Below are 13,854 nucleotides of genomic sequence, written 5' to 3' on the forward strand. Positions count from 1 at the left end.
ACATCTTTTGTCAAACATATTCCTGAGTATTTCATATTTTTATGATATTGAAAATGGCATTTTTATTTCCATTTCCAGTTGTTTAGATATTCTTGTTGGTTCTCAAAGCTTTTTTGTAGAATTCTTAAGATTTTTTACCTAGACAATTGTGTCATCTGCAAATATGGACAATTTTATTCCTTTTCTGTTCTGTGCTTTGTGTGTGTGTGTCTTTTTTTATTTATTTATTATTATTATACTTTAAGTTCTAGGGTACATGTGCATAATGTGCAGGTTTGTTACATATGTATACTTGTGCCATGTTGGTGTGCTGCACCCATCAACTCGTCAGCACCCATCAACTCGTCATTTACATCAGGTATAACTCCCAATGCAATCCCTCCCCCCTCCCCCCTCCCCATGATAGGCTCTGGTGTGTGATGACCCCTTCCCGAGTCCAAGTGATCTCATTGTTCAGTTCCCACCTATGAGTGAGAACATGTGGTGTTTGGTTTTCTGTTCTTGTGATAGTTTGCTAAGAATGATGGTTTCCAGCTGCATCCATGTCCCTACAAAGGACACAAACTCATCCTTTTTGATGGCTGCATAGTATTCCATGGTGTATATGTGCCACATTTTCTTTTTTTTTTTTTTTTTTTTTTTTTCTTTTTTTTTTGAGACGGAGTCTCACGCTGTTGCCCAGGCTGGAGTGCAGTGGCACCATCTCGGCTCACTGCAAGCTCCGCCTCCCGGGTTCCCGCCATTCTCCTGCCTCAGCCTCCTGAGTAGCTGGGACTGCAGGCGCCCGCCACCGCGCCCGGCTAATTTTTTGTATTTTTAGTAGAGACGGGGTTTCACTGTGGTCTCGATCTCCTGACCTTGTGATCCGCCCGCCTCGGCCTCCCAAAGTGCTGGGATTACAGGCTTGAGCCACCGCGCCCGGCAGTGCCACATTTTCTTAATCCAGTCTGTCACTGATGGACATTTGGGTTGATTCCAAGTCTTTGCTATTGTGAATAGTGCCGCAATAAACATATGTGTGCATGTGTCTTTATAGCAGCATGATTTATAATCCTTTGGGTATATACCCAGTAATGGGATGGCTGGGTCATATGGTACTTCTAGTTCTAGATCCTTGAGGAATCGCCATACTGTTTTCCATAATGGTTGAACTAGTTTACAATCCCACCAACAGTGTAAAAGCGTTCCTATTTCTCCACATCCTCTCCAGCACCTGTTGTTTCCTGACTTTTTAATGATCGCCATTCTAACTGGTATGAGATGGTATCTCATTGTGGTTTTGATTTGCATTTCTCTGATGGCCAGTGATGATGAGCATTTTTTCATGTGTCTGTTGGCTGTATGAATGTCTTCTTTTGAGAAATGTCTGTTCATATCCTTTGCCCACTTTTTGATGGGGTTGTTTGTTTTTTTCTTGTAAATTTGTTTGAGTTCTTTGTAGGTTCTGGATATTAGCCCTTTGTCAGATGAGTAGATTGCAAAAAATTTTCTCCCATTCTGTAGGTTGCCTGTTCACTCTGATGGTAGTTTCTTTTGCTGTGCAGAAGCTCTTTAGTTTAATGAGATCCCATTTGTCAATTTTGGCTTTTGCTGCTGTTGCTTTTGGTGTTTTAGACATGAAGTCTTTGCCCATGCCTATGTCCTGAATGGTACTACCTAGGTTTTCCTCTAGGATTTTTATGGTATTAGGTCTAACATTTAAGTCTCTAATCCATCTTGAATTAATTTTCATATAAGGAGTAAGGAAAGGATCTAGTTTCAGCTTTCTACTTATGGCTAGCCAATTTTCCCAGCACCATTTATTAAATAGGGAATCCTTTCCCCATTTCTTGTTTTTGTCAGGTTTGTCAAAGATCAGATGGCTGTAGATGTGTGGTATTATTTTTGAGCACTCGGTTCTGTTCCATCGGTCTATATCTCTGTTTTGGTACCAGTACCATGCTGTTTTGGTTACTGTAGCCTTGTAGTATAGTTTGAAGTCAGGTAGCGTGATGCCTCCCGCTTTGTTCTTTTGACTTAGGATTGTCTTGGAGATGCGGGCTCTTTTTTGGTTCCATATGAACTTTAAAGCAGTTTTTTCCAGCTTTTTTTTTTTTTTTAAACCTTTGTCTTGCCTTATTGCACTTGCTAGAACCTCCAGTACAATATTGAATAGACTAGGTGAGAGGCCACAACCTTGTTTTGTTCCCAATCTTGGGCAGAAAGCATTCAGTTTTTCACCATAAAGTATGATAATAGCTATAGATCTTTTGGTATATGTCTTTTATCAGGTTGAAGAAGTTCCTTTTTTTTTTTTTTTTTTTTTTTTTTTTTTTTTTTTTTTAGCTTGCAAAAGTTTTTATTACGAATTGATGTTGGGTTTTTTCGGGAGCTTTTTCTTCTGTTTCTGTTGAGATGATCTGACAGTTGATTGGTCAGTTTTTATTCTGTTATATGGCAAATGACATGGATTTTTCCCTAATTTATTCTGTCAAGGCATAATTGAAATACAATAAAATTTACCCTTTTGTTGTACAGTTCTATGTGTTTTGACAACATGTACAGTTGTGTGACCACTACAACAATCAAGATACAGAATAGTTCTCTTATCCCCAGAAACTCCCCTATATCTCTTACAGCCAATTCCTCTCACACCCCTGGTCCTTGACAAACACTGATCTGTACTCTGTCATTATTGTATTTCCTTTCCATCAGTGTCATAGAAATAGAAACATATAGTATGACTTCCTTCACTTAGCATAATGCATTTGAGATTAATTTGTGTTGTTTGTGTATCTGTAGTTTGCATGTTTTTGTTATTGTTAAGTAGTATTTCATTGTATGGATATAGCACAGTTTGTTTATCCATTCACCTGTCGAAGGATATCTTAGGGTTTTTTTTTTCCTTAGGTTTTGGCAATTACGAATAAAGCTACTGTTAAAAACACATACACGTTTCTATGTAAACTAATTTTTTTATTTTTTTATTTATTTTTTTTTTTGAGACGGAGTCTCGCTCTGTCACCCAGGCTGGAGTGCTGTGGCCGGATCTCAGCTCGCTGCAAGCTCCGCCTCCCGGGTTCCCGCCATTCTCCTGCCTCAGCCTCCCGAGTAGCCGGGACTACAGGCGCCCGCCACCTCGCCCGGCTAGTTTTTTTTTGTATTTTTTAGTAGAGACAGGGTTTCACCGTGTTAGCCAGGATGGTCTCGATCTCCTGACCTCGTGATCCGCCCGTCTCGGCCTCCCAAAGTGCTGGGATTACAGGCTTGAGCCACCGCGCCCGGCCTGTAAACTAATTTTTTCACTTGGGTAAATACCTAAGAGCGGGACTGCTGGGTCATATGATAAGTGTATGCTTAACTTTGTAAGAAAATGCCAAATTGTTTATCCAGTTAGTTGTTTATTGCTGGTATATAGAAATACAATTTATTTTTGTATATTAACTTTTATCTCATGCCTTTATTATTTTAGCTTTTTTATAGGTTTTTAGGATTTTCTATGTAGACTATCATGCTATCTGTAAATACAATTTTATTTCTTCCTTTCTAATCTATATGTCTATCATTTCTCCTACTTGCCCTATTGCATTGGTGAGAACCTTCAGGATGATGATGAATAGGAGTGGTGAGAATAGACATCCTTCTGTTCTTCCTGATCTTAGGGGGAAAGCATTCTGTCTTTCACCATTAAGTTTATTAACTGTAGTTAATTTTTTTGAAATACTTTGTGTCTCTAGTTAGTTGATTTGGTGAATTATTTTGACTGATGTTCAAATATGGAACCAGCCTTGCATTTCTTTTTTTTTCTTTCCAACTTTTACTTTAGGTTCAAGGATTACATGTGCAAGTTTGTTACATGGGTAAATTGTATGTTGCAAGAGTTTCATGTACAGATCATTTTGTCACACAGATAATCAGCATGATACCCAATAGGTAGTTTCTCAGTCCTCACCCTCCTCCCACCCTTCACCCTCAAGTAGGCCCCAGTGTCTATTGTTCCCTTCCTCCTATCCATGTGTACTCAGTGTTTAGCTCCCACTTAGAAGTGAGAACATGTGGTATTTGATTTTCTGTTCTTGCATTAATTCTCTTAGGATAATAGCCTCCATCTACATTCATGTTACTACAAAGGATGTGATTTTGTTCTTTTTTATGGCTGTGTAATATTCCATTCCAACCTTGCATTTCTTAGATAAACTCTATTTAATCGTGATATATCATCCTTTTTATGTATTATTAAATTCAGTAATACATTAAAAAAATCTTGTTTAAATTTTTGTATCTGTGTTCATGAGGGATACTGATGTGTAGTTTTTTGTAACACCTTGGTCTGTTTCTGGTATCAAGGTAATGCTGGCCTCAGAATGAGCTGGGAAGTAGTCGTTTCTCTTCAAATGTCTGGAAGATTTCGTGTAGAATTAATATTGTTTCTTTCTAAAAAATTTGGTAGAATTTACCAGGAAAGCCATCTGTGACTAGAGAGATTTATGTTTCTTGCTTAGTTTTGCTTTTTGGGGAGAGGGATGTTAACTAAAATAAAGTTTTAAAAATAGATAAAAGATTGTTCAAAGTCTCCTTGAGTAAGCTTTGGTAGTTTGTGTGTTTCAGAGAACTTGTCTGTTTCATCTTAGTTGTCAAATGTATTGGCATAAAGTTGTTCATCATATTCCTTTATGGTTCTAATATCTGTAAAATCTCAGCCAGGTACGATTGCTTATGCCTATAATACTGGCACTTAGAGAGGCTGAGATGGGAGGATCACTTGAGCCCAGGAATTTGAGACCAGCCTGGGCAACATAGCAAGAACCTATCTCTGTTTTTAAAAATTAAAATTTTAAAAATATGTGATGATGTCAACTATCTCATTCCTGTTTGTATGCTTTCTCATTTTTCTCAATCAGTCCAGCTGGAGGTTTGTCATTCTTATAATGGGTAAAATGGTAATTTTTATGTTATATATATTTTACCACAATAAAAAATTTCAAAACAACTCCCAACTCATTAATTTCCACTCTGATCTTATTATTATAACTATTATTATTATTATTATTTTTGAGACAGAGTCTCGCTCTGTCACCCAGTCTGGAGTGCAGTGGCGTGATATCAGCTCACTGAAAGCTCCGCCTCCCGGATCTTATTTTTTTTTTACTTCTGCATACTTTGGATTTATTTTGGTCATCTTTTTTTACTTAAGGAAGAAACTAAGGTCATTGATTTACTTCTTTTCTAATATAGGCATTCAGTGCTATAAGTTTCCTCTTAAGTACTCCTTTAATAATATCCCACAAATTTTCATAATGTTACGTTTTCATTTTCATTCAATTCAAAATACATTCTAATTTTCTTATTGATTTTTTTTCTTTGAACCATGGGTTATTTAGAAGTGTTATTTAGTTTCCAAATGTTTGTGGATTTTTCCAAATGTCTTTTTGTTATTGATTTCCAATTTAATTCTAATATGGTCAGAGAACATACTTCATATGACTTGAATCCTTTTGAACTTATTGAGACTTATTTTATGGTCCAGAGTATGATCAATCTTAGTAAATGTTCTATGTGTACTTGAGAAGAATGGGTATTCTGCTGTTGTTGGATGGAGTGTCTATAAATGTCAATCATGTTGATTTAATTGATTGTGCTGTTAACGTCTATTGTATCCTTGCTGATTTTCTGCATACTCGTCCTATCAATTATTGGGAAATAGGTATTGAAATCTCCAAATATGATTATGGAGGTTTTCCTTGGAGTTCTACATTTAGAATTAATTGACCCCTGTATTATTATGAAATGGACTTCTTTATTCTTGGTAATATTCTTTGTTCTAATATCTACTTTGTATGATATTACTGTAGCCCCTCCAACTTTCTTTTTATTAATGTTAGCATGTTCTTTTTTTTTTTTTTTTTTTTTTTTTGGTCATGGTGTATTTAATGTTAACCTATTTGTGCCTTCATTTTTAAGGTGTGTTTTTTTATCTTTTTTTTCTTTTTCTTTCTTTTCTTTCTTTTTTTTTTTTTTTTTTTTTTTTTTTTTTTTTTTTTAGACAAGGTCTTGCTCTGTTGACCAGGCTGGAGTGCAGTAGCAAAATCACGGCTCACTGTAGCCTTAACCTCTTGGGCTCAAATGATTCTACTACTTCATCCTCCCAAGTAGCTCAGACTACAGGCACATGCCACTGTGCCTGGCTAATTTTTGTATTTTTTGTAGAGATGAGGTTTCACCATGTTGCTCAAGCTGGTCTCAAATTCCTGGGGTCAAGTGATCTACCTGTCTCAGCCTCCCAAAGTGCTGGGATTACAGGTGTGAGCCACCACACCCAGCCAAGGTGTGGTTCTTATAGGCAGCATATATTTGGGTCTAGCTTTTTTTTTCCCATAGACAGGATCTCACTCTGTTATCCAGGCTGGAGTGCAGTGGCATGATCATAGTTCACTGTAACCTCAAATGCCTGGACTCAAGTGATTCTCCCATCTCAGTCTCCTGAATAGCTGAGACTGCAGGCGTATACCACCATACCTGGCTAATTTTTCTACTTTTTGTAGAGACTGGGTCTCACTATGTTGCTCAGGCTGGTCTTGAACTATGGGCCTCAAGTGATCTTCCCAAAGTGCTGGGACTACAGGTGTGAGCCACTGTGCCCAGCCATGTCTAGCTTTTTAAATCCAATCTGAAAATCTCTACAACTTAATTGGGGTGTTTAGACCATTTACATTTAATGCGATTATTGATACAGGTAGGTTTGAGCTATCATCTTGCTGTTTGTTACTTGTACATGATTTTGTTTCATGTATTTTGGTGCTTTGTTATTAGGGATGTAAACATTAAGGATTATATTCTTTGAACAATCGGCTCCTTTATCATGAATCCTTTTTATCCCTAGTTTTATTTTTTGATAGGAATTCTACTTCATCTGATTCTAATATGATCACTCCAGCTTTCTTTTGATTACTATTAGCATGGTATACCTTCATTAAAAGCAGAAATATTCTCAGGGATAGTTACTGTTTTAAAAAGTGAGTTTTGGCTGGGCATGGTGGCTCACACCTGTAATCCCAGCACTTTGGGAGGTCAAGGTGGGTGGATCACTTGAGGCCAGCAGTTCAAGACCAGCCTGGCCAACATGGTGAAACCCCATCTGTACTAAAAATACAAAAATTAGCCAGGCGTGGTGGCGCCTGCCTGTAATCCCAGCTACTTGGGTGGCTGAGGCATGAGAACTGCTTGAACCTGGGAGGCAGAGGTTGCAGTGAGCTGAGATCACGACATTGCACTCCAGCCTGGGCGACAGAGCGACACCCTGTCTAAATAAATAAATAAAAAGTGAATTTACTGAATTTTGTTTCCTTTTTTAAAAATCCCATTCATCTACTTTAAAAATTAAAAATAGATATTTATTAAATAGAATAGATCATAAAATATTCAATTTTTTATTATGTTAAGGGCAAAGGAAAAAATGGAGAAAATAAAGAACAGGGCACATAGAAATACTAGGAATCTGGAGAAAGATTTTCTGGAGAAAGTCTCTTTCTTGTGACCTTTTGGCATGTTGCTGTTAAAGGCTCTTTGAGAGGTACTGACATTTTTGGTATGTGTAGGTATGAATGGATATCACACTTGTAGTTACTTGGGCTCTGGTTCAAATAAGTTAAGTCTGGAGCTGAATCTAGCCCATGAGCCAGTGATTCCTCATCCCTAACCCAGACATCACTGATTTCTCTTCCAGAATTGGCTTGGAAACGAAATTGAGGTTATGGTCAGTACTGAGGAAGCCAAACGCCATCTGAATGACCTCCTTGAAGACAGAAAGATCCTGGCTCAAGATGTGGCTCAACTCAAAGAAAAAAAGGAATCTGGGGAGAATCCACCTCCTAAACTCCGGGTAAGTACCCTTATGAAAAAATGTTGCCAGTAATCAGACTCTACATTCGCCAGAAATCCTTATAGCTTTGGAGGATTACTTTCCTTTTAGTATTTCACCCTTGTTCCCACTATTATTTACAGAGGCGTACATTCTCCCTTACTGAAGTGCGTGGTCAAGTTTCGGAGTCAGAAGATTCTATTACAAAGCAGATTGAAAGCCTAGAGACTGAAATGGAATTCAGGTAACAGGGACTATCTCTAAGCCATTATAAAAATTTATGCCTGGAATCAAAGATAGAACCTATTAATCCAGTGATTCAAAAGCCTTGTGATGGTGGAAAAACGCGAGAAAATAACCATTTTTTTTAAACCAAACACTGTACTAGGTATCTTAGATACATTTTCTTATTCAATCCCTTTGATGCCTTATGAGGTAAGTATCATTCTTCTCATTTTAGAGATCTAAAATTAACTTGGTCATATGGAAGTGGGTTATCAGAACTTATTAACATTAGTGTCACTAAAGTTGGTATACAGCCCCCTCGCTGCTAAATTTGACTGGCTTTTTAATAAATAAACTGGTTAATTGGTTGATTTTTAAAAGGAAATTCAGTGATCTTAAGAAATTTGCCAAAGGTAATTAACTGGCTAACAAACAACAGAGCTGGGATTCAAAACACACTCTAATTCCAAAGCCCATGCTTTTTACAATACAGCACAATTTTTTTCTCTTTATTATTTTTTAACTGATAACTAGAGTCAGGCACCATAATTTTTGATGCAGTGGTGTCTCTAAGATGTAGAACCAATAACAGAATTTTAGAGGAACCAAAGAAATGATAATAGAATAGCAACAACACAGAAGGTGAATTTTAGAGATCATCAAGAAAATAGCTATAACATGTAAGTAAAGTTGTCATGAGCATTAAATTAAATTAGTAAAGTACATAACAGTACTTAGCATATTAGAAGTGCTCAATGGGCCAGGTGCGGTGGCTCATGCCTGTAATCCCAGCACTTTGGGAGGCCAAGGCAGGTGGATTGCCTGAGGCCAGGAGTTCAAGACCAGCCTGGCCAACATGGTGAAACCCCGTCTCTACTAAAAATACAAAAAAAATTAGCTGGGCATGGTGGCGGACACCTGTAATCCCGGCTGCTAGGGAGGCTGAGGCAGGAGAATTGCTTGAACCCAGGAGGCAGAGGTTGCAGTGAGCCGAGATTGTGCCATTGCACTCTAGCCTGGGCGATAGAGCAAGACTCCGTCTCAAAAAAAAAAAAAAAAAAAAAATGGCCGGGCACAGTGGCTCACGCCTGTAATCCCAGCATTGGGAGGCCGAGGAAGGCAGATCATGAGGTCAGGAGATCGAGACCATCCTGGCTAACACAGTGAAACCCCATCTCTACTAAAAATACAAAAAATTAGCCGGGCATGGTAGCACGCACCTGTAGTCCCAGCTACTCGTGAGGCTGAGGCAGGAGAATCTCTTGAACCTGGGAGGTGGAGGTTGTGGTGAGCCGAGATCATGCCACTGCACTCCTGGGCAACAGAGTGAGATTCCGTGTCAAAAATGAAAGACAGACAGACAAAAAGAAAGAAAAGGAAGGAAAAAGAAAGAAAAGAGAAGGAATAGAAGGGCTCAGTGAAGGCTGCACTTTCTCAGGAGCTCTTCAGGCGGTGTTCCCTGGGCCATGGTCACTCGTATTGGCTCTAAAAAGTAAAAAGAAAAGAAGTGATCAATGAATGTTCTTCTGTCCCTCATCTCCTGGCCCTACACCAGAAATTATGCTACACAGCCTCTTCTAATCATGATTATTTTAAGCAGTTTATGAAATCTAGAAGGAACAGAACCCTGACAGAGATTTTATCGTGTTTTAGGATAATAGATTTTTATTGTCCAGAAGACCTTGGGATCATTTAATCTGGTTTTAGTAATACATACTAACTTTATCTTGGGATACATCTATAAATCACTCAACCTTTGAGTTCCTGCTTTGTGCTACACTGGATGCAGTTGGGATATACAGAAAAAATAGATGAGTTTGCCCTTGCTCTCAGGTGGAAATAGTATCATTACTCACAGTGGTGTCCTGGAATCATTTGTTAAAATTTCAAGAATGTTGTAAACCATTGTTAGTTTACAATTGATTATGGTGAGAATATTTACACCACAGAAACTGACAAAACTTACAAATCAGGGCTGGGGTTTTTGTTTTTGTTTTATGTTTGTTTGTTTTGAGACAGTCTCACTCTGTTGCCCAGGCTGGAGCACAGTGGCATGATCTTGGCTCACTGCAGCCTCTGCCTCCCGGGTTCAAGTGATTCTCATGCCTCAGCCTCCCAAGTAGCTGGAATTACAGGCACGTGGCACCATGCCTGGCTAATTTTTGTATTTTTAGTAGAGACAGGGTTTCACCATGTTGGCCAGGGTGGTCTCGAACTCCTGACCTCAAGTGATCTGCCTGCCTCGGCCTCCCAAAGTTCCAGGATTACAGGCATGAGCCATTGTGCCCAGCCAAGGGCTGGTTTTTTAAGTGCTGGTTGTTAAAAATTTACCTGCATACCATATGTGTAAGTAAATGATTATGTAAATGTAGGGCAGGTGCCAAGTAGAAGGAATTAGAAGTGAGTTTAGTTAGGAGAAATTTTTTAGAACTGATGAGACTTAAACTAAATTTTGGAATAGGTAAGGGACATGAATTGTCAGAAAAGATAGGAAAGGGCCAATGATAGGTGACAACTCCGAAGTGTTGTGCCCCACCTCTTCCAGAAGCCTTCCCTGACTTTTTAATCCCTCACTAATCTTCCTTCCTCTCTAAACTCTTTCAGAACTTATGATACTCAACTATGACATACTGCTGACATGTTATCTTTATGTTTATTGTTTTATGTTTATTAATTTTGTCATTCTAAAGACAGACTGTAAGCTTGTTGAAGGAAAGGACTCTACATTAGACCAGGGTTGTCAAAGTGTGGTCCGCAGATTCCTGGGGAGCTCCAAGGCCCTTTCAGGGAGTCCAAGTGATCAAAACTATTTTCATAATAATATTAAGGCCTTATTTGCCTTTTTTGCTACATTGGCATTTGCACTGAAAATGCAAACGCCATAGTGGGCTAAAGTGCTGACACCCTAGGCTGAATGAAAGCAGTGGCACCAACCTGAACTAGTAGTTATTGTATGCTTCACCACTACATACTCTCAGGTTTTAAAAAACCAAGCCAGTCTTAATTAAGAGTGGTGTTGCAAAAGCAGTGAAAGTTGTTCATTTTACTAAATCTGGACCCTGGAGTTCATGTCTGTGTTACAGCCTGTGTGACAAAACAGGAAGAACACAGAAAGCACTTCTGCTGCATGCTGAATATGGTCGTCTCCAGAAAAGCACTGTGTGCGATTGTTTGAGGTGTGAGCTCAATAGGCCTCTTTTTTCATGGGACATCATTTTTACTTCAATGAACAACTGACAGACAAACTGTGGTTATTAAGACTTGGTTACTTGGCAGACATTTTCTCAAAAAGAACAGAGCAAGCCTGTTGCTTTAAGGAAAACAGCTGACAGTGCTACCTAAGACAAAATGTGAGCTTTCAAACAAAATTTGGATTTGGAAAACTTGTATCTGCCACTGTGAACTTGACAGTTTTTCATAACTTTTCTGATAAGACCAGTAGTGATATTAATAAGTGTGATTTTTAAAAATATATATTATAGAATGAAATGTGTTAACATTTGGAAGATCTGCATGACTCTGGACTAATATTGTCCAAATGGCATTTTATAGAATCATGTATTGGTAAATGAGCCATTCAGATTGCAAGACAGACTGATGAATTTTAATATGAGAGAATACAAAAAGGTTTATTAATAAGTTTCAGATTCAACATTGCAACTAACTCTTAAGGAGGTACCGCTTGTTGAGTTTTAGTGTAGTCTCAAAGAAGACTATTTGCAGTTATCTGAAAAGGCTATTAAAATACTCCTTTTCCCATCTGCATATTCATGTGAGGCCAGATTGTCTTCATTTACATCAACTAGAACAACATGTCACAAAAGATTGCATACAGAGTGAGACATAAGAATCCAGCTGTCTTCAACTAAGCCAGACATTATAGAGATTTGCAAAAATGTAAAATAATCCCTTTTCTTACTGTTTATTATCTCAGAAAATGCTACTTTTCAGAAAATATGTAATGTATAGTAGGTTTATGTTTTTGTTTTTGTTTTTTATGTTTTTTGACAGAGTCTCGCTCTGTCACCCAGGCAGAGTGCAATGACGCGATCTCGGCTCACTGCAACCTCCACCTCTTGGGTTCAAGCGATTCTCCTGCCTCAGCCTCCCAAGTAGCTGGGATTACAGGCGCCCACCACCATGCCCAGCTAATTTTTTGTATTTTTAGTAGAGACAGGGTTTCACCATGTTGGCCAGGCTGGTCTTGAACTCCTGACCTCAGGTAATCCACCTGCCTCAGCCTCCCAAAGTGCTGGGATTACAGGAGTGAGCCACCGCGCCCGGCCAATAGGTGTATGATTTTTTTTTTTTTTTTTTTTTTTTGAGACGGAGTCTTGCTCTGTCGCCAGCTGGAGTGCAGTGGCACAATCTCAGCTCACTGCAACCTCCGACTTGCTGGTTCAAGCAATTCTCCTGTCTTAGACTCCCAAGTAGCTGGAATTACAGGCACGCGCCACCACCCCCAGCTAATTTTTGTGTTTGTAGTAGAGACAGGGTTTCACCATGTTGGCTAGGATGGTCTCGATCTCCTGACCTCATGATCTATCCGCCTCGGCCTCCCGAAGTGCTAGGATTGCAGGCATGAAGTACCTGGCCCGGCCTAAGTTTATTATTTTTAAGTGAATTAATAATTTTTTTTTTGAGATGGAGTCTTGCTCTGTCTCCCAGGCTGGAGTGCAATGGCACGATCTCAGCTCACTGCAACCTCCACCTCCTGGGTTCAAGTGATTTTCCTGCCTCAGCCTCCCAAGTAGCTAGGATTACAGGCACCCACCACCATGCCCGGCTAATTTTTGTATTTTTAGTAGAGCCGGGGTTTCACCAGGTTGGCCAGGCTGGTCTCGAACTCTTGACCTCAGGTGATCCACCTGCCTCAGCCTCCCAAAGTGCTGGGATTACAGGCGTGAGCCACTGCGCCCAGCTAAATTTTTTTTCAGTTGTACTTTCTAATACTATAAATCTCTATAGGTATAACACATGTGAACAGAATGTCCTAGATGACTTCAATAATTTTTAAGAGTGTAAAGGAGTCCTGAGACCTCAAAATTTGAGAACTACAGTCTTAGATTATTTTCATACCCATCTTCCTTATAGTACCAAACTTATCACTGCATATGAAGCACATGCTGGTATGCTCTTTCTCACTAGACACAAGAAATTTGAGAAGAAAACTATTAATGAAACTGAAATACTGTGGAGACTTTGGTCTAGGACATACTTGATCAGAAAGTACCCAGAAGCTATAACCAGGGTCAAAATATCTAGTCTTCTTAGAAACTTCTCAGTCTTGTGGCAGGCACATCAAGATAACCTCTCACAACGCCAGCCCTGGGTATCATTTTGGTACTCGATTGTAGTAAAGAGCATATCTACCTGTTTGTTCTTTTGAGATTTTTCCTTCAGGTCTCCAACCTGAATCTTATCCTTGCATGGGTGGACCACCATGTCACAGTCTGAGCTTATATGGCCCCAAGACAAACTAACATATTTTACTCAATCCCTTACAACAGAAGCCTTACTGTGATAAGTCTTTCCAAGTCCCACTTTATGACCCATTTATTTCAACCAGTATTTAATAGAATAAAACCATTTAGATAGTCTCTTAGAGTCCTTTGTCTTATACGTACCGCACGCTAACCGATTGCACCACTGGAGCCACTAGAGTCGTTTGTTACAGGATTTGCGATACTGTGTAAAATCCTAACCAGATGACTCAAACATTATTTAAATGATATTTAACTGATAGCTCCATCCATAAAATTATTTGAAGTTTCTCCTTAGAGCTCTTCCCC

The 13,854-nt window shown here is 38.9% G+C and overlaps 1 protein-coding gene across 2 annotated transcripts in view; it reads left to right on the forward strand.

Moving 5' to 3' along the window:
• KIF4A (kinesin family member 4A) overlaps positions 1–13,854 on the forward strand; it is a 131,950-nt gene that overhangs the window by 99,448 nt on the left and 18,648 nt on the right. For both annotated transcript variants that reach the window (XM_015127630.3, XM_077988029.1), the window contains exons 21-22: positions 7,703–7,858; positions 7,981–8,081. In XM_015127630.3, coding sequence (XP_014983116.1) covers positions 7,703–7,858; positions 7,981–8,081 — 257 coding nt within the window. The remainder of the gene's footprint in view (positions 1–7,702; positions 7,859–7,980; positions 8,082–13,854) is intronic.

This window comes from Macaca mulatta, chromosome X, assembly GCF_049350105.2.
Source record: "Macaca mulatta isolate MMU2019108-1 chromosome X, T2T-MMU8v2.0, whole genome shotgun sequence".
In the NCBI taxonomy this organism is placed as follows: domain Eukaryota; kingdom Metazoa; phylum Chordata; class Mammalia; order Primates; family Cercopithecidae; genus Macaca; species Macaca mulatta.